This window comes from Prosopis cineraria, unplaced genomic scaffold (assembly GCF_029017545.1).
Source record: "Prosopis cineraria cultivar Desert tree isolate PC_DT_omini unplaced genomic scaffold, ASM2901754v1 PC6, whole genome shotgun sequence".
In the NCBI taxonomy this organism is placed as follows: Eukaryota; Viridiplantae; Streptophyta; class Magnoliopsida; order Fabales; family Fabaceae; genus Prosopis; species Prosopis cineraria.
The window spans coordinates 10,312,230-10,334,775 of NW_026555337.1; the positions used below are offsets into that span (position 1 = coordinate 10,312,230).

A 22,546-nucleotide genomic window follows, 5' to 3' on the forward strand; every position below is an offset into this window, starting at 1 on the left:
ATATTTTTTGAACAGTGATTCAAAGGTCTGGGTGAGTACTGACAGTCTGATACCGAGTTGTGCCTTCCTTAAACCCTAGTTCTTCAAATGTTGTGATTCACTGCTCAGTCCGCTCAACCCCATCCATGGCTTTAGCAAGAAACCTTCTCTCTCGCCGCTTCCATTCCCTCCTGGAACCGCACAATCTCGCTTTCGTCGACCACATTGTCCATTCAAACCCTCTTCGTTCCCGCAAAACCCCTCCTGTCCATTCCAGACCTTTCGCCTCTTCTTCTCAAACCCTGGCAGAATCAGCCCCAACGCATGGCATAAAGACGTTGCATTTTCTCTTTCAGGAACCTTCAGAACGGATAATCGTTTACAGGAAGCTCGAAGGAAAATCGAAACAAGGTGAAGCAGCGCGCTTATCGGAGAAAACAGGGCACAAGGAAAGTGAAGTTGGACGCGTCGAGAAGAAGAAGTCGGAGAAGAAATTGAAGAAATCCAGGGAATCGAAAGTAAAATTTGTACAAGAAGAGGAGGAGGAGGTCGAAGAAAAATCGAAACAAGGTAAAGCCGTGTGTCTGTCCGAGGAAACAGAGGATAAGAAAAGTGAAGTTGGACATGTAAAAGCAGAAAAGAAGAAGCGGAAAAAGAAGTTGAAGAAGCCCATGAAATGGAAAATAAAATTCATAGAAGAAGAGGAGGTCGTTGAGTGGGAGCTCCATGGAAAATCGAAACAAAGTGAAGCCATGAGTTTGTCGGAGGAAACGGAGCACGACAAAAGTGAAGTAGGACGCGTAAAAGACGAAAAGAAGAAGCCGAAGATGAAATTGAAGAAACCTGGGAAAGGGAACTTCAAATTCATAGAAGAGGAGGAGGAGGTCGTTAAGGGGGAGCAACCGAAGAAACCTGAGCCGAAGAGATTGTTTGAATTGTTTAGTCAAGGGGAGAAATCGAACGAAGCTGATCCGAAGAGATTAAGTCCTGCAATCGCTCCTGTTAAAGCGCATAAGGAAGTGAAACAGAGGGAGCCAACTGGTTCGAAGAAGGTTTCGTTGGACATGGAACTATTCCTGTCTTATTTTTACAAAGAAGGGTATTTTAGAGAGACCAACTTTGTCAAGGGTAAAAAGTTTGATCTTAGCTGGTTCGATAATGATTATGCCCGGATTATACATTGTCTGCGGCGCAGAAGTTGGGCAAAGACAAGCAAGAAATCTCCAAGTAAGATAACATTTTTCTGCTCATCCAATGTTGCATGGTTAAACATACATTTGTTTTAGTTATGGAGAAGATGCATATTGAAGAATATGGGGATGAATTTTTTTTTTTAACAGTTTTTGTCTTTCTTTAGTTCCCAGCATTACTCTCTTTTATGTTCTAATACTTGAAGTTTACTCTGTTGAATGTAGATGTTGATTGTCAATTTTTTCCGCTATGGTGATTGGGTTTGGATTTTGGAAGTTTAAGTTAACCTAAACCTGTAGTAGGCAGCTTCAGAGTTGCCCTACTGCACTCTCCTTGGTGGGCTGTTTTTACTTTCTGTATATAACTGGTCTACTATTCAACTTATCGAAACATGTTTGATATTGAATAGGGTTTCATGGCTTGTCTTAAGCCAGAAATATGGGTATTTTAGGGTTCCCTCTTAATTTTTTGCCTGTCTTTTAAAGAAATATAGTTTGAGTATGTTTGTTCTTGATGTTCATCTTATTTGTTGAAACATTTTTGTGAATTCTTGATGTTCATCTTATTTGTTGAAACATTTTTGTGAAACTATCAATTTGAGTTCTTTGGTTATTATTTTTTTTCTTTTTTCTTATTTTAACTTCTAAAATTTCTTTGTGATACTTTTGCTTCCTCTGGCTTTGGCTAAATACCCACAAAACTGACTCTGCCTCAGAATAATAAGATGAATATAGATCTACAGATCAATGATGTCACAAATTTAATTCTTTGAGATTTGCAAGTCTAAATTTCTGCTAGCGACTCTCTAGACAATTTATTAGTGTTATTCTGATTATTCAACCAATGAAGGAAATATAGAGAAGTTATATTATCCTGTTTGCATGAAAATAGGTAAATTAAATTTATTTATTTTTGGGCACAAATTAAGTGAATTACTCTGTTGAAGGAGGAAGCTGTCATAGTGATGTCTAATCCATGGCTTTGTAGCTTTCAATTTCATACTGATCTAAAAAACTGATACTCATCCTAAGTACCAAGTCATTGTAGTGAAGAGTCTTGCACAAAATGCATGCAGGTTTTTGGCAATAAACAAGCATAAATGATTAGAGTTTTCTTACACCCTAAGAAACTTGTACATTTATGGGCACCACTTCTAATGCGATATGCGGTAGCTTGGCCTTCTAGCACATTTTCGTTTCATTGTCAGTATGGTCATTCACAGACCATGGCATAAGGCTTCTACAAACATTATTTCTAGTAGTTTTTTACACTTGTAGCCAATAAGGGTTCTGCATTTTATTTTGCTATTTCTTTTGGTTGAGTTGATGTCATATCAAAAGAATCTGTAGATTTTATATCTGTTCACTAAATTATTAATCATTGGTGAAGCAATACGTTTGGTAGGGATGGTCAGAACTGGATGTTCTTTTCTTTGCTGGAAAAAAGCTTGAATATATGAATCAAAATGAAATGATTAATCTGTGAGCCAAAAGAAAAAAACGTAAGCTTTTGTTAGATTATTTGGAGTATGATTTTGATCCTCAACAGCAATGGTAGCAGTAAACTTTATCTCACTTGGTGAGGTTGGCGATATAAATTGCACAATGCCACTATATTTTGTTGACATGATTATTTATATGTGCGAAACGAATTCATAATGCAAACTTGAGTAAATTGAGTTCCATATGCATCTTTGCCCGATTTTTCATTGCCTATCTGAACAGGCAAGTTACTGAATTTGCATTTTATGTGAATCAATAACTAGGTAAACTTGCTTCCATGGAGCCTTTTGTTTACATGGTACCCTTTTCTCTTTTCTTTTCATTCCTTTTTTTCCCCTTCTCAATAGTGGACTCTAAAATTATTTATATTTGCTGAAATGAAATTGGATTTTGCAGATGGCTGTCAGGAAGTGACTTGAAACAGGTGGCAATGTTTTGCTGCCCCTCTACCAGCAGGTCACAAGTCTTTGCTTCTAAAAGATGGCGAACCTATGAAGCATTGATATGGGTAAGAGTATTGGATATGATACAACATGATATGCGGATACGGCAATTTTCAAAAATTTTAGGATATGAGTACGGCTATATAAATAATTAAATATTAAATATTTAAATACCCACATATTTTGAACAAGCTACTACCTTGTCTAAAATTAGAAGCCATTACCAAATTAATTTATACTAAAAAATTATAAACAATTTCTTGCAATTTTAATATGAGAGGAGCTAATAAAAATTTAAAATAAACAAATAACAGTGTGTGTCTATGTGAGCAATTGAGCATGCCATGATGTAAATTATTTAAATAATAAACAATTTATCTAAATTATCTAAATTTTAGTTTGAGTCTCCATAGTTCACTCAGTTTCAGAAAGCACAATCATTAGCACAAACAAGGCAAGTTTATAGGCTGACTTTGTAATATGACTAGTTGAGCCACAAAAGAAAAGGAGGATGGAAGAGAAGAGACAGACTGAAAGAGGAGGAGAAACAGAGCGACTGCATGATGCGAGTTAACTAGCTGAGCGATGCAAGTTGACAGAGCCATAAAGAAGGACTACTGGGCGAGCGATGGTGACGAAGCCACAGGTCGGAGGGAAGGACAGTGGTAGTTTTAGGGTCACTGGGTGAGACCGTCAAAGACAAAGTGATGAGAGCGACGCAACTCAGGTGAGACCGCAACGCGAGGGATTTAGGAATGAGATAGTCGATGAGGCATGGCATCTGATTTTGAAAGAAAGAAATTGCCAAAAATGCTGTGTTTTATGTCTTGCTCGTGTTTTCTCATTCTCCCTTGTGTCCACCCATTCTCACCCATGTCTGAGCGTATTGGTAAAAAAAAAAAAAAAAAAAAGGGATGCACTGCATCCACGTTCGGGACATGTATCTGTGTCGGATATGTGTTTGACATGGACACGACGTCGTTTTTGGCGTGTTTGTGCTTCTTAGCTGCGAACCTATTTTAAGATTCCAGAGAACACTATAAGACACATCTTGTATAGATATTTTTTGTATATTCCTTCTGGACTATAATATAAGTTGTTTTTTATAAGCTTTGCTTGGTCCAAAATATTGAGCATTAGACAGGTGTTATATATTTTTTTCAATGATATTTTTATTTTATTGAGTAATTAATGAAGGTGTGTTGAATAAGGCAAATGTTATATTTATTATGCTTAAGTGCATAACTGGCAAGATGTGAAAATTTTTAAAAAATTGAATATACACACTTATATATATTACAAGACAAAATATTTCACAAGGCAAAAATTACCACATTACGGTGGCATAAAACCATGTAACTAATTTCAAGTATAAATTAATGCTTGTACATTATTTGGAAGGAGGCTAAAATGATACTTTGTTAGAATATGGGAGCCAATACTAAAAATCAATTCACTAGCTATTGTAATGATCAGAATACTTAAAATATCACATGTTATCTTTGAAAGATTGAGAAATCGTTGTTGATTAGTCTTCCACCAATACAACACATCCAACTTTGAAAATTAATTAAGAGAAAACTTCTTCCAAATAATATTCCAAGTCGGATTTCTCAACAGAATAAACATCCTTATTCTTGAAATTAAGAAAATCCTACATTTAAAACATAAAACGAAAAGTATCAAATAGGGAATTATAAACCTACAATAATGAGATAATGTACATTAAATAAATAAGAACTTACACCATAAAGTTGAGTCCAAGACATGGTTAGTTCATTCTTCTACTTTGCCATCCTTCCCTTGTGCTTGAGCTTGGTTGACTTTGTGTTGGAGTTGAATTTGATGTGACATTAATGGAAAATCCACCCATATCTTTGTATTGATCAAAGATATAATACAACTTTTGTTTGATATTATTAACTTTTATGTATTAATTCACAGGAACAATTAGAGAGAAAGAAACTTGATTGCTTCAAGCTTTGCTTGTGGATCAAAAACACTTCCAATTGAAATGATCACACTATAATCACTCCAATAATTGTCAAATTTATCCTTCATTCTAGCTGTCATACTAGAAATCACAAGATCACGATTGCTAATGGGATCATTTAACAAAACCTTAACTTTTGCTATTTGTCCAAAATACATATTTGAGGTTGGATAGGATGTGCCAAAAGCAAAGTTGTAATCATTACACGTAGTTGTAAGAAAATGCACATTTCTTTTGCTCTCCTCCACTCTTCATGAATGCTTAAAATTAGTGACACGACAAGACATGTAAACAAAAGATCTTTTATATCTAATTCCATTTTCAAGCATATCACAAGTGGAATTCCATCTAGTAGGCACATCTAATCACAATCCTATTGAGGTGTCAATGCCACCAACTTGCTCAACACACTACCTGAAAATTTTCATCATGGACTCAAGCATCTTAACATACTTAATGCTATCTCGAATTTTATTTATTACAATATTTGTCAGCTTTTGAACCTTCTTGAACTATCAAGTTTAAGATATGTGCACAATACCTCACATGAAAGAATTTCCCATCACAAATCAAGTTATTTTGCAAAATTAACCTCTCTTTCAAGATCTCAGCCATACAATCAATTGTAGATGCATTGTTTAAAGTAATTGTAAAAATTTTCTTCTCAATCCCCCAATCACTTAAGCTTTCAAAAACTTTGCTAGGTAATTCCTTCCAGAATGTGGAGGCTCCATTTTACAAAAAGAAAGTATTCTACTTTAAGTGTCTAATTTTCATCCATAAAATATGTTGTCAAGCAGATATAACCTTCAAATGTTACAACAGTCTAACAATCAGAGGTCAAACATATTCTAGGGCTCTTTGATAACATCATTTTTAACTTGTCTTTTTATACCTCAAACAATTTTCTAATATCTGATACAATAGTTTTTTTACTCATAATCTTAACATCAGGATTATATTTCTTAAGTAACTCCCTAAGAAGAGGAAATTCAATAAAGGAACATGGCAAATCATGTGCAACAATCAACATTCCCTACAACTTCCTTATACGTGGATTATTGATTTGTCTAGATCTTACATTGCCTTGATTATCTAATATCATCAAGCCTACATTGTGGAACTTTGGAAGAGCTACACATTGCTTAATATGATGATTCAGATGTAAAGTGCCATAATTTCCACCACATGCTAATAAAGTGCCACAACCATTACACTTTGCCTTTGTTACCCCCATTTCATTAACCACTTTAGAGAAAGATTTTCAAACATTTGAGGTTAAACTTTTTGCTTTCTTAGGTGGTTTTAGGCTACATGTAATAAATTGGGTGGGAGTTGATTCTCTTTTATCATCCCCCTCAACTGACTTCTTACTAGTTTCATTACTTTCAGCACTAGAGGATGACATACTGTGCAAACAAGTATAAACCATATAATCAAAATTAAAAACCATACATCAAAGCTCAGACTAACAGCATCATATCACATAAGAAAAAAATCAAGACACAACATCAAAGCAAAGATAGACAACATCATTATTTAATCAGGTGAACAAGTTATTTTCTATTATCAGGGGTGTATAATCCAAATCAAAAAATCTAACAAGGTTAATCAGGTGGGTGAATAATTAGGTGTGTGTAATCAAAATAAAAAAAACCTATGATACGTTGGAAATTGACTAACCTAGTGAAAGCGAGAGGAGAGATTAGGAGAGACAAGAGGCAGAGACATGAGGCATGAAGGAGAGTAGAGTAGAGTCTTTGGGGCAATTACAGGACAATGGTGTGGAGGCATAAGGGCATGATTGATGAGGCAGGATGATGGTCGATGGACGAGCAAGAGGGAGAAGCAATTGTAGGTTCAGGGTGACGAGTTGTGATAGGAAGAGGTTGCGAGACTAAGAGACGGGAGGTGAGAAGGAGAGCTGAGTAGAGTCAGGCGAATGAGAACAAGAGGCGTGAGGCAAAGGGGCAAGGGTGACGGTGTGAGGTTGAGGAGAAGCGATCGCAACTCGGAGCTCACAAGTTCAGGGTGAGGATTGAGGAGTGATTATTGATTAAGGACTTAGGGTTCACGGTGTGAGACTTCAGTTTTTTTTTTTGTTTTTCGATTAATACTAAAAAACGTGAGACTTCAAACTTCACAGTAAGGCTTTGACCCAAAAAAAAAAAATCACACACGCTCTGTACTTTTGTTCCACTCAAAAAAATAATAATAACCTGGCTTGAAGGGTTGTCCAAACCTGAGTTTTTTTTTTTTACAGAGTTTATCAAAGCTAGGCTCTTAAGCTCGATTACTTTTTAAAAAATAATAATTTTCAAAACTCGAACCCTTATTCTCGACTCTAATTAAAAGTATACTCTAACCAAATTATACATATATACTCCCTCTGTTAAAAAATGTAAGATATTTTTTAGGAGAGTTAGATGTTCAAAAATGTAAGGCATTTTTAATCTTTTGAGGTGTAATCATTGCTTTTTTCTTTTAAAGTGTCTCTATTGATGAATGACTTTATATTTATTGTAGAGTGTTTAATAGAGGTAAATGTAAAAAAATAGGGTTAATTTGAAAGTAAGTAATAACTTTATTGAGGGTGAGATTAGATTAAAAATGTTTTATATTTTTAAACGGAGGGAGTATATATAATTCATTATGAGGTATGAAATTATAATTAAAATCTGATTTGGCCAGCCAGAATAATGGCGGGAGATCAGGATAGATACTCTATATTCCTATAGCTATTGTTGTCATTATATTTCAGCTTTTCGTTATGATAGGAAAAAGTTTTAAAATTGTATTTATTCTTACATATAAGGTCAAAATATAATAGTTAATATTTTCTTTCAATGTTACTTTTTTTCTTAACTGCACCAAATAGTTGACAAATTTTTAATTCCTAGACACATTTTATTGTCGTTGTTAGTTTCAGTGGCGAGTGAAGGGCAAAATTAGAAAGTCACATGTTTTTCAAGCCTAAAAATTTTAACTATCATTTGTTAAAAATCACAAAATTAATTAATTTTATTCTATAATTAGGACCGAAGGAGAATTACATTACCTTTCTATATTTCTATTATAATACTTAAACAATGAACAATTTATTTATAATTTATAACTTTTGTAATATCTTTGTTAATTGGTAGTGATTAGTAGAGATAAAAAGCTTTAATTGATAATTACCTTTTTGGACTAATTAAATCACATTCAAGCCATAGTAAAATTAGTAATTGATCCTGATTTCCAAATCACAAAATTGTATGAGAGATTCCCTTTTTTTTTTTTTTTTTTGGAAAACCGAAACATATAATTATAGAAGTTCTCCCATGAATACCCTAACAGGTAGTCTAGCGACTTACACATCTTGATATTATTAAAGCCAGGGCCAAGTGAATGAATATAGGTGCTCATTATAATTAAGCTAAGAGCACTTAGCTAATTGCAATCATTTTGTCCTTGCTTATCACTTTCACATGGCCTCTTCTTCTTTCTTAACTCCTCTATTGGTTTTTGGCACCAATTCACTCTCATCCAAGTGGCGACTCTAATATATATGTGTGTGTAATATTGCTCTTAATTACTTCTTCCGGTTTAAAATATAAGTATTTTCTGTCAATTAATTTTAATTTAAAATATAAGTAAAATAGTACATGTAAATTTTTTTTATCACATTCTTCCCCTTATATTTATTAACCTAGGTATATGTAAATGCATATTTCACTCATCATATATATCTTTATAGAAATAAGGACTTTATTGGTTTGTAAAAATTTTTAAAAAGCTATTTATGCTTTGAACCGGAGGCAGCATTATGGATGTATGAATCTGTCGGTGCTTGCTGTAACTTGAAGACAAGAAACGTTTCGGTTTTGTTGCATCTTAATCATCAACATTTGCTCAACAGATGTATTAGCTTTAACTTTTTTAAAAACGGAAACTTGTAGGGTATCCGCTTTAACTTTTTCCTTCATTCTTATCTACCTTTCACGTCTCCGTCTCGGCTTCTCCCTCTCAATTAGGGTCTCACTGTATCTAATTTTTTGTCTCAAGTTAAAATCATGTCATGCAAATCATCATCATATGGTTTGAACTTTCTTAATATAAATTTATAATCCCAATCTCCAACAATAAATAAAGCTTCCAACACACCTATGTGTAATGGTAAGTTTAAATTTCACATGAACATATAATAAATTTACCATAATTAACCAAGTTATGAATAGTGTCTTTTTATTATAGATTTGATATCATTTATAAATATAAAAAAAATACACGCTTTTTAGAAATAATAATAATAATAATAATAATAATAATAATAATAATAATAATAATAATGACTCAATTTGGACCCCCCCTTTTTGTTGGGAGGAGTCTGAACTCAGGTGATTTACTGTGTGAGGTCAAAAACTCAAAATAATGATTTATTTGGTAGTTAAAATATCTTTTATTTTTGCACGAACCATCACCTAAATGATCTTGTTAGCTGTTTGAAATCATACAAGGGAGTGTAAATGAAAAATGAGGCTGGCCTTCTGGTCATAACCTCACTGAGATCGAATTCGTGGTACGACTTTATGGATACATAGGTACTGACTCACATAAATAATAGATTTTAATTTAATCATCACTACTAATGTATTTTCATATATTTTTTTCATTTTTGTATTTTGACCAACCACGCAAGAGGTGATAAAGACTTGAAAAAGTAAATCAAAGGACCAAAGATGACAAAGCCTTCGGGGAAGCTTGATTCATGATTCATGAGCATATGCTTTTTATCATGAACTTGCGATTATTATTTAAATTAAAAGTACTTGACCACTTCAAATTTCACGTTATTTCATTTTCAGGATTTTTTTCTTAATTTTTTTGTACTTTTGAGAAATATGAAATCTAAAGATAAATGATATTCTAATTATCTTTTTTCTTTAAAAAAAGTAAATTTATTAGATTTAAAAATTTAAAATTACGCATTGAAAATTTTAAATTCACGCAATACAAACCCCTTGTTGTAAAGCAATAGCTTTCTTAGTGCCCCAACAGCACCATTGCCTGTCACCACTTTGTCCTCATTGACTCGCCTTATTTTTTTTATTGGCAGTAAATTATTTGATTTCCAAAATTAAGGTGTTGATTAATTTGAATCAAGTCAGGTCAAAATTTTTTAGGCAAGAACTTTACCATCAAATAATGCTGTATTTTAGAACTCAAACTTAAAATTTCTAATTAAGATTATACAATGCTAATTAAACCAAGCGTTTGTTGGTACTTACTTTTATCCTTTTCCATTGAAGGTTCTAGTCCTTATCTGTGTTTATTTTATTAACTGAATGAAGTATTAATAAAAAGACTTTTGCACAATAAAAAAGCCCATATTTCTTCAACAAGAGAGGAGCATGTAATTTTTTTTTTATTTTTAACTAGAGAGAACACATTAATTTAATGACTTGAGATTATAAGTGAGATTGAACCCATGATCTCTTATTTATAAGAAAACTTTCATGTTACTAGGATACAAGGCGGATGCACATCATTGAAACAATATTATTCTCTTTAACATGAAAATATCTAAGCCTCTTGATACAAAACATAATGTCGGCCGTGCGTCTATATTATATTAGGGGTTTCATTTTCTTTCTTGTATGAAGTATGAAAGAATGATCAAGCATGGAAACTCTTGTTAACTTATAAATCACATTTCACTTGTGAAGCTCCCAATGTGAAATTTAAAACAATTGGTTTTTTTGAAATAATTACCTCAACCTTTATTCCTTCATTATTCAATGGAACGAACACTATAAAGTATGAGATAATTCTGGGAACAAAGTATTATTAATGGATATCAACAATCATATTTCAGCATTACACAACATTGTTCATATTGAAAACGAAATTACAACTAAGAGTTCCCAGGAAGAAGAAAATAGGAAATGTAAATGAAGCAGAAAGAAACCGTAGAGGGAAGAGAGAAAAAGTCCACAAAGAGAAGATTCCAAAACATTCCACACCCACTACTAACGGTTTTGGCAGTGTTATATCCCCTCCACCTCCTCTAATTCACGTAGCTTCCATCATTTCTTTCTATCTCTCTTATTATGATGTAGTGCTCCATGCACGTGGTCCTTGCATGCCTATGTAGTTGGGCCTTGTGAAGAGTCCATATGGCTTGGATTCATTACATTATTACCCTCCCCATTAGAAACAACCTTGTCCTCAAGGTTCAGATGCAGGTACAATGTGCAGATATCCTCCTCATTTTCCTAGGTATGATTAGTGGACCCTTCCCAATTGATCAAGTATTGTTTCTGCCATGTAATTGCCTATTGCACTACCCGAACATCATCAATGGCTGATGGTTGAATAATAGGACCTTCAAGACACGATAACAATGGTAATGGAAAATAGGATTCCTTTGGATGTTCACCATGAAATGGCTTAAGGAGCGAAACATGGAACACAAGGTAAATACATGCATGTGGGGGCAGAGCAAGTTTATAAGCAATAATACCCAACTTCTTGATGACCTGGAAGGGACCAAAATACTTCATAGCCAACTTTTGGAATTTGCAAAGATTTACAAAATGCTGTAGATAAGGCTGTAGCTTGACCAATACCCAATCACCCACTTGGAAATCAATGTCAGTGCATTTCTTGTCCGCAAACCTCTTCATGCGGCTTGAGATTTCTATAGATTTAGCTTAAGCACATCCAACAATTGATCCCATTTTGCTAATTGTTGATGAAAATCAAACGGAGTATCTTCCACTGAAGAATGACAGAGAAGTGGCGATGAGTCTCGGCCATATACTACTTTGAAGGGAACCATGCCAATGGTCGTATGGTAGGAGGTATTGTACCAAAACTCTACCTATGGTAAATAATATAGCCAACGACGAGGATACTCAAACACAAAACGATGAAGGTAAAGCTCAAGACAGTTATTCAAAGACTCAGATTATCCGTCAGTCTCAGGGTGGTAGGCAGAACTCATACACATCTGCATGCCATGTAGCTTAAGTAGGTGTCACTAAAAAATACTAGTGAAAGCTTTATCTCGATCTGAGACTATAGTTTGAGGTAGGCCATGTAGTTAACTACCTGTGTCAGAAAAGCATCTGTGACGTGCTTGCTAGTATAGTGAACTGTCAAAAGGATGAAGTGTCCATATTTATAGAGAAGGTTAATGACTACTAAGATAACAGAGTATCTGTTCAACAATAGTAGTCCCATTATAAAGTCTATTGTAATGTCTTCCGAAATCCATTCTAGAATTGGTAGTAGTTGTAAGAGTCTCGAAAGATGTAGTTGAGAAAGTTTAGCTTGCTGACAGATAGTGCATTGTTGTATGTAGTTCCTAATATCTCATCGCATGCGAACCTAGTAAAACAGAGTAGTAATACAATGGAAAGTTCGCAAAAAACTAGCATGTCCCCTGCGTATAGAAGAATGAAATTCATCTAACATACAAGTAATTAGTGTAGTTGCATCATGAGGAATTACCAGACATTTGTTCCAATACAAATCTTAATGACAAATTTGGTACCCCTTCAAAGCTTAAGGGTCATGTATCACTTTTTCTTTCAGCTCATGAATCATAAGGGAGGTGTGAACAAATTGATATACTTCATCCATAAAATCACTTGACAGTCGTGTGACAGCCATAAGAGTTACCCTTGATAGGGCATCAGTTGCTTGGTTATTACTCCTTAGCTTATATTTAATATTGAAATGGTACCCTAATAACTTAGGCAAATACGCTTCTTGTTTTGGAGTCTACAAACTCTGATTTATTAGGTGCTGTAAATTAGCGTGGTCAGTTCGAATAGTAAAATGGTGTTCAAAGAGGTAGTGTCTAAATTTAAAGAATGCCTCTATTATAGCATATAATTCTTGAGCATACATTGATTGTGCTTACATCTGTGGAGAGAGTTTTTTTTGGAAAAAAATGCTATAGGATGTCCTTCTTGGCTGAGACCAGCCCCTATGCCAATTTTAAATGTGTTCATCTTTAGAACAAAAGGCTTCATGAAGTTGGGTAGCCTGAGTACTGAGGCACAGCTCAATGCATCCTTAAGGATCTCAAATGCCTTTTGAGCTGATGAAGTCCAGTCAAAACCATCTTTGGTTAATAGTTTTGTTAATAGGCCAGCTAAATGTGTATAGTCCTTAACGAACGATCTATAATACCTATTCAATCTGAGGAAGCCTTTTAACTGTGTCACATTTGTGGGAGTAGGCTATACCTATATGGAAGCCACTTTATTTTGATCCATCTTTACCCCATTTGTTGAGATCGTATGGGCTAGATAATTAATACGTTTCTATCCTAAAGCACACTTATCCCTTTTGCAAATAATCTATGTTTCTCTAGTTGTGTCAATACCATATCAAGATATTATAAATGTAAATCCCATGTAGTGCTATATATTAAAATATCATTAAAGAAAATCAAAACAAAGCATTTGAGAAATGGTTGAAAAATGGTATTCATAAGGTCGTCAGCGCATTCATAAGTCCAAAGGGCATCGTCATCTACTCATATAATCCTTGATGAGTTTTAAAAGTTGTTTTCTCTCAATCTACTTCTCTCGTAAGGATTTGATGACAACCTAACCGAAGATCCAACTTAGAATAGAAAATAGAGCCATAGAGTTCGTTGATCCACTTATCCACTGTCAGTATCGGGAAGGAATCTTTTATAGTCATAGGATTTAAAGCTTTGTAGTCAATACAAAAGTGCCATGTACCATCTTTCTTCCTCACTAATATAACTGGAGCTGAAAAGGGACTTGAGCTGGGTTATATCAGGTCATCTTTGAGTAGTTTACTTGCACTAGTACAAAAAGCATTTTTCACCACAGTTAAAACACATTTTTCATGACAAAAGAAACTTTGTAGTAAAAATCATGTAGTAGTAAATAGATTTTTTTGCCATAGGTCAAGCAAAATGTGGCGAAAGATATCATTTTTTGCCACAGATCTAAGCTCACCTGTGGCGAAAAATACAGTGGTAAAAAAATCATTTTTGCTACAGGTTTCAGTTCAATTGTGGCAAAAAATGATATCTTTCGCCACAATTCCCAACTCACCTATGGCGAAAAATATAGTAGTAAAATATATTATTTTTCACCACAGGTCTTAGCTCACCTATGGCGAAAAATAGTATCTTTCACCACAGGTCCGAGCTCACCTGTGGTGAAAGATGCATTTAAAGATTTATATATGGCGATAGTTGTTTCTATAACTGTCGCCATATATCATCTTTTACCACAGTTATAGCGATAACTATGGCCGTAAATACTTTTTTTTTATAGATTCACAAATAAATATATACATCCTTTAATTACAAAACCTGCATTAATGCATAAACAGTAATTCTAAACACCAGTACAAATATATCTAGTACGAATATATGAACTAAAAGTCTACATTTTTAATACAATTATCTAAAAAGTTTCTACTCTAATCCTGTCAATTTTAAGAAAAACCTAGACCACATATTGCGAATATGTCTCAACTCTTGCTTAGAATATGGCTCTAAATTTTAAAAGTGCTGCAAATTAAATAGCAATATATGTATGAATAATAACTTAAGTATACAACAAACATCATAATTATAAATTATTATTAACAAATTATTACCTAATCAAATGAGTGAGTGATACCCTGAGTGATGATTTCATGCATGAAAATCATCACATAATAACCACATTCTACACTTCTTGGTTGTTGAGGATACTATAAAAAAATAAAAATAATCAAATTTATTATATCAATGCTATAATCTTTTTTCTAATTAAGGAATAAATTTGAAATATTTACTTGCATTGGCACCCACTTGATTTCATTTTTTTCTTGTCAACCATTCCCACTGATTTCCAATATGTCGCTAAAGATCTATTTACCAAATATACACACTTAGAAAACTTTAAAAATATTAAATATATGTTATTAATAATACAAAATAGAATTATTCAAAAACTTACAATTCAATTAAAGTCTTCATATCGTCGCTTATTTTCCTTTGTAGTGAACAAAACCAGTATATGGTATTTTCATATGGGTAAATGACAGGAAGCATCTAATGATGACTACAATATATTAATATATTAATATCACATCATTAAGGAAATTTCTTTATGAACTAAGGGATGAATTTAAAATTTAATACCTCTCAATAATTGGTAAAAATCAGCACATCTTCTTTTGCTTGCACATCATCTTTTCAATATAAGAAGCTCTTTGGTTCACTTTGCCACATGCAGTTAAAAGTGGAGACAAGAACCCATAATTATTGTCAACACTGAGTTCATTGCATATCTTGTAGAGGTACCTTTGATAATAAGAAATACGTTAGTAATAAAAAAATATTAAATATTAATTTAGAAATAAAAATGAATACTTACATGATAAAAATTTGAATTATTCCCAAGTCTAACCACTCAAAAATAATGAGATCATTAATTTTTTTTTGGCAACTCTAAACGTAATATGCTTCCCAACAATATTTTCAATTACATTTATTTCATTAGAAAATTCATCCATGTCAACCACCACCGAAGCCAACCGTTTCAAATCATCTTGCACCGATTGAGGATTGGAGCACAGAGATTCTTTTGATTGTAGAAGTTCCTATGATTAATATATAATGAAAATTAGAAATACTTATGATATTAATTAAAGATAAAAAAATTGTAATATTTTTATACCTCTTCAGTAACCTATCGGACTAACTTTTTCAACCAAATAATGAAAGTATATTAAGCTTGTCCTATTGTTTACACCTCCTCAGTAGGGAATAGAACAAGAGCATTCGCATCCACAACCTCTTCAACCATCACCTTTACTTGGTTATGTTGTATCTGCTGATGGTAGACTATAGTTGCATTATTATATACTTTTCATATGCAACTACTCGTTTGCTATGATCCTTCACATAAAGTATGCATGGCATTCCTTGATCTGATAGGCTAGGATCACAAACTGGCTCTGTACTTGATGGATATATAGCTACTTGCTCACATATATAATAGATTTTAATTTAATCATTGCACTACTAATATATTTTCATATTTTTTTCATTTTTATATTTTGACCAACTAGACAAGAGATGATAAAGCCTTGAAAAAGTAAATTAAAGGAATAAAGATGACAAAGCCTTTTGCGAAGCTTGATTCATGATTCGTGAGCACATGCTTTTATCATGAACTTGGGATGATTTAAATTAAATTGGGCCACTTCAAATTTCCCGTTATTTCATTTTCAGGATTTTTTTCTTTTTTTTTTTTACTTTTGAGAAATATGAAATCTAAATCAAAATATAAATGATCTTCTAATTATCTTTTTTTAAAAAATTAAATTTGTTAGATTTAAAAATTAAAAATTATTGAAAATTTTAAATCCATACAATATGTACCCCTTTTGGAAAGCATTATGTCATGGGGTCATTTTTTTCCCCAAAAAACTAGCTCATTAGAGTATGTCGCGCATCTGTTTATAAAGTCACTATCATGGATAACCCACAAAAAGGGCCCACCAACTAGACAAATTTGGATCTGGCTTTGATACTACTTTATCACGAGATCATTACTCTCTTCCCAAAAAGCTAACTCATTAAGACGTACAATAAACTCACTTATATAGCCAAAACCAGTTATTTCCAAGTCCCTCTGATGTGAGACATAACAAATAACTTTCTTAGTGGCCCAACAGCATGATTGCTTGGCACCAATGCTTTGTTCCCATTGGAAGTTAGCCGTTCAGTCTTGGTCTTTACTTGCACCATGTCCCGAACGACAATAGCAATCCAGTCTCTTTGAAAGTCAGCCGTTTAGTCTTGATCTTCACCTATACTTCGGTCCTGGTGATGCCAATAATTCAGTCTCATTGGAAGTCAGTCGTTCAATCCTAGTCTTCACCTACACTCCGTTCCTAATTAGAGTTGAAGGTCCAATCTCTTTGAAAATTCGCTATCCAGTCCTAGTTAGCGTCAGTAGTTTGGTCTCGATGGAAGATGGCCATCTAATCCCTATTAGCACCGGTGGTCAGGCCCCGGTCGATGCTAATGGTTAGGTCCTGGTGGAAGTCAATCATCCAAACTGCCAACTTTGACTAGGACCGAACCACCGACATTGTCTAAGTTTCTTTTTAATTCAAACATAGAATTTAAAATTTAAAATTTTACTTGAGATCATAACAAATGATTTTAATATTATAATTTAAAATTTTTTATGTCATCTAAATGAAAAATTTAGAATTTATAAATTTTAAATATGAAATTTTAAATTCAAATTCACAACCTAAATTCACCTATCCAAATGCAACCTTAATGACTTTGATTGAGTTTTATTTAAATGAATATCTTTCCCTTTGTTCAAAACTGCAATTTCCAATTTGGGATATTGTACTTTTTAGTCTCTCAAATTTATCTCAATTGTCAATTTGGTATTTCAAGTTTAATTTTTGTCAATTTAGTCTATTAAATTTGCTTTTATTATCAACTAGGTTTTTATTATTTAAAAAAGAAGTGACATTGTTAAATTTTGCTAACATGAATAATTATTTATGTAAAAAAACTCTAAATTTTTTTGATAAAAATAAACTAATTTGAAGGCCATTTTGTTTTGATTTAACTATATATACATGCTAAGTTATTAATGTACTTTATACATTAAATTATTTTAAGAGTCAATTTGTGTTTTAAAACTTAAAGAACTTGTCACATGATAATTTGAAAAAAAAAACATAAAGAATCAAACTAATAAAAATTAAACTTAAAAGGTCAAATCAATAATTGAGATAAATTTAAAGGATTAAAAATTATATTATCTTTTTTAGATTTTTATGCAAATGACAGGGCCGATAAGGTCCACTCATGTGGCTGGAAACGCAAGTGAAAAGCTCTTATATTTTTCTTTTAATTTCTTTTATTAGCAGTGGACAATATGAAGCCATTCTTAGGAATTATATGCAGATGATGAATGATAATCTATGAAAATGGTTTTATATATAAGTTGTATGTATATACCATGATGGAGCATTTTGTTGGAAAAGCTTCAGTATATTTCACTTCTTAATTTTAAAATATTTTTATATAAAAACGTTCTAATATATTTGCTCCCGTAAACTTTTTTTATAGTAGTGTTTTATTTGAAGTTTGAGAAAAAAATTGGAAAATGAAAACAACATCCCACACATGTTGACTTTTCAGGGGAGATAAATATGAAAGATTAAATGACTGTGTATAATATTGAAATTGAAATCTCTTTTAAATGATGAAAATCCGATGCCCTCATCAATTCGCTATGCACCGAATGCAGACGTGAATTGAAAGGGGGAATTTAATTTATTTTTTTGTCATTGATGTTTTTTTAAAAAATTCAAAATGGTTGTTATTTAATATTATATATAATTTTTAAAAATACTAGAATCACAAAAGCGTTTTTAAAAATATTACAATCATAAAAACATTGAATTGTTTAAAAATATTAGGACTCGAACTCAAGACTTTAAGATAAGATGATTTAAAGATTATATTTTTATTTTTAAAATATTTTAATTTTTAATGTAAGAATTTACTTCTACTACTTACTTGAGGTATTGTAATTAATAGGCCTCTCTTAACTAAATTATTGCTTCAGTCACGAGAATGTCTACCATCTTGACATGTGATAAGTATTTCACTTTTGTACATCAAAATAATAAAATAAAACCTTGACAATCATTTCATCCGTGCGTGTGTTCATTTTTATATTCATATTATTTCAAAACATAAAGTTAAAAAGATATATATTAATTTAATAATAACCTGCCTCACTATGAATCAAACAAGTCTTGGGCCGCTTAAGATTTTTATGACATTGCAACTCACTATAGTTATATAAATAGATAGATACTCATACATAAGTCATAATATGTGTGTGAATATTATTTTTTCTTTTTCTTTTTGTTTTTTTTTTGTTTGCCTTCCATGTATTTTCCATTGCCACATCCAGCTTAATTACTCTCTCTCTCTCTCTCTCTCTCTCTCGTTTTCTTTTATTATGTGATTCTTTTTCTCCTCTTTCTTCCTTCACAGCCTCTCAAAAACAATGATGAAGGTTTATTATTTCTTCATATTCCCGTTTCTTACTCCTTAATATTGAATGTTTGTTTGGTTTTCTGTTAATTAAAAATTAGTTTATCAAAAATTCATTGATAAGAGGCAGTTAGATAAAAGTCAATTATTATTATTATTACAATATTTATGTTTGAATATATATTTTTACCAAAAATTAATTTGACAAACTGAAAGTTGTAAAAGCTCCTAATTTTTTTCCTTAGGTGAAAGTATCAGCTTGTAGTTTTAGCTGGACTTCTGAAACCGGATTTTTGAGAGAAATTCAAATCCAAACAACTTTGAAATTTATCTCGTTTCAAAAGATTTTTATTTCCATTTAGAAATTTTTTTCTGTTTTTCCTTTACCCGAATTTTGTTTTCCCTTTTTCCTTTTGATTGCTTTAATGAACAAGCATCAGAAAACAAGTAATTGCAGAAAATTCCAAAATTTGGTCCTTCATTTTCTCTCCAAGAAGTGAACTTTAAAATAGTGATTGAGTTTTATTTTTTATTTTTTAATTTATTACCAATTATAATTTTCATTAAAATATAAGGAATTAATATATTTTTGGTCCTTTAACTTTATACAAAGTTTCAATTTACTCCTTTAATTTTAAATTTTAAAATATATTAAAAACTTCATGTCATTCACACAATTAAGTTATTTCATTTTACTTTAACATTGCACAATGAATTTAAGCTTTGTTTACAGATGTTTATGAACATTAAAAAAAAAAAACACACACACACACACTAAGGTTCTTATTATACTTGATGATGAATGGTAAAACAACAACAAAAAATGATTTTTATTTGATGAAATGAAAGTTCTAGAAGCAATATCTGCGTTGTTTAAGTATTATAATTGAAATGTAAAATAAGGTAATGTAATACTACTTCGGTCTTAATACTTAAACAATGCAGAATTTATTTATAATTTATAATTTTGTAATATCTTTGTTAATTAGTGGTATTGCATTACCTTTGGGTTGTGTTCCATGTTAATGATGAACATTTGCTCTACAGATGTATTAGCTTTAACTTTTTTAAAAACAGAAACTTGTGGAGCATCCGCTTTAACTTTTCCCTTCATCCTTATCACTAACCATGCTAAAACACGCCTCTATCTCGGCTTCTCCCTCTCAATAAGGATCTCACCATATCTAATCTAATTTTTTTGTCTCAAGTTAAAATCATGTCATGCGTGTCATCATCAAATGGTTTGAACTTTCTTAATATAAATTTATAATCCCAATCTCCAAAAACAACTCTAACACACCTATGTGTAATAGTAAGTTTAAATTTCACATGAACACATAATTAATTTACCATAATTAACCAAGTTATGAATTGTATCTTTTTATCATAGATTTGATATCACTTTTAAATGTAAAAAAAATACACGCTTTTTAGAAAATAATGACTCAGTTTGGGCCCTTTTTTTTGGTCGGGAAGGAGTCTCTGAACTCAGGTGATTTACTGTGTGGGGTCAAAATAATGATTTATTTGGTAGTTAAAATCTCTCTCTCTCTCTCTCTCTCTCTCTCTCTCTCTCTCTCTCTCTCTCTCTCTCTCTCTCTCTCTCTCTCTGCACGAAGGATCACGTAAATGATCTTGATAGTTGTCTGAAATCATACAAGAGAGTGTAAATGAAAAAATGAATGGTTGGCCTTCTGGTCATAACTTCACTGACCAAAACCAGCTAGTTAACGGATTGAATCCGTGATGCCACTTGATGGATATACAGCAATTTACTCACATATATAATATATTTTAATTTAATCATTGCACTATTAATGTTTTTTCATTTTTTTCATTTTTATATTTTGACCAACTAGACAAGAGATGATAAAGCCTTGAAAAAGTAAATTAAAGGAATAAAGATCACAAAGCCTTCTTATCACGAAGCTTGATTCATGATTCATGAGCATATGCTTTTTATCATGAACTTGGGATCATTTAAATTATAAATATTGGACCACTTCAGATTTCACGTTATTTCATTTTCAGGATTCTTTTCTTAATTTTTTTTTACTTTTGAGAAATATAAAATCTAAATCTAAATAAAAATGATGTTCTAATTATTATTTTTTTAAATAAATTTTCTAGATTTAAAAATTAAAAATTATGCATTAAAAATTTTGAATCCCCACAATACGAACCCCTTTTGGAAAGCAATAGCTTTCTTAGTGCCGGTCAGCACGATTGCCTGTCACCACTTTCTCCTCATTGACTCGTCTTTTTTCTTTTTAAGTAAATTATTTGATGTCCAAAATTAAAGTGTCAACTAATCTCGATTGAGTTAGGTCAAAATCTTTTAGGTGAAAACTTCATCATCAAATAATGCTGTAATTTTAGGACTTGAATTTGAGATTTCTAATTAAGATTATATACAATGCTAGTTAAACCAAGCGCTTGTTGGTATCTACTTTTGTCTTTTTCCACCAATTGTCGTAGTCCTTATATGTTTTGTTTTTAATTAACTTTATGAAGTATTAATAAAAAGATGACCTCTCATAAAAAGGCTTTGGCAAATTAAAAAAGTCCATATTTATTCAACAAGAGAGAAGCATGTAATTTTTCATTTTTAATTAGAGTGCAGACACTAATTAATGGCCGGAGATTACAGGTGAGATCGAAACCATGATCTGTGATAGAAAAACTTACATGTTACTAGGGTATAAGGCGGATGCTCATCATTGAAACAATATCATTCTCTTTAACATGAAAAGATCTAAGCCTCTTACTACAAAATATAATATTGGCCATCCAGATTATAGTAAGGGTTTCATTTTCTTTCTTGTATGAAGTATGAAAGACAGATCAAGCATGGCAATTCTAGTTTACTTGTAAATCACATTTCATATGAAATTCATAACAATTGGTGCTTTTGAAATAATTACCTCAACCTTTATTCCTTCATGATTAGATGATGATCAGGCTTTCTAAGAGAATCTCTCTTAAAGCTGTGGGGAAAACAAACTTTGCTGTTATTTGGCATCTTGCTGGTGGAATTATTTGGAGTCGGGAATAAGAACTTGAGAGAAAATCTAGAAAGTTTATTTGAATTATTTGAGGGCTCATTGTAATATTAATGATTTTGACTGAGTTTTATTTCAATGAATATCTTTCCCTTTGTTCAAAAGTGCAATTTTTTATTTTGGATAATGCAATTTTTAGTTCCTTAATTTTGTTTCAGTTATCAATTTAGTCTCTCAAATTTAATTTTTATCAAGTTAATCCCTTAAGTTTATTTTGATTATTGGTTTGTTCTTTATTGTTTGAAAAAGAGATTACATTGTTAAAATTTACTAACACAGATAACAGAATATTGATGGTAGCC

General features: G+C 32.0%; 1 protein-coding gene across 6 annotated transcripts; it reads left to right on the forward strand.

Annotated features, from left to right (window-relative positions):
• Window positions 1–42: 42 nt before the first annotated feature.
• Window positions 43–4,307, forward strand: LOC129313023 (uncharacterized). Of its 6 annotated transcripts, none has more exons than XR_008593820.1 (4): window positions 43–1,206; window positions 2,936–2,970; window positions 3,069–3,180; window positions 3,618–4,307. XR_008593820.1 is itself a non-coding variant. In XM_054955850.1 (3 exons), exons 1-3 carry the CDS (start codon window positions 126–128, stop codon window positions 3,084–3,086), a joined length of 1,134 nt encoding a protein of 377 aa, XP_054811825.1. In that variant the 5' UTR covers window positions 44–125; the 3' UTR covers window positions 3,087–4,307. The 6 variants fall into 6 exon arrangements, 1 of the variants encoding a protein (XP_054811825.1); XR_008593819.1 differs by having other exon boundaries at window positions 44–1,206; window positions 3,604–4,307; XR_008593822.1 differs by lacking the exon at window positions 2,936–2,970 and having other exon boundaries at window positions 3,538–4,307.
• Window positions 4,308–22,546: the final 18,239 nt, after the last annotated feature.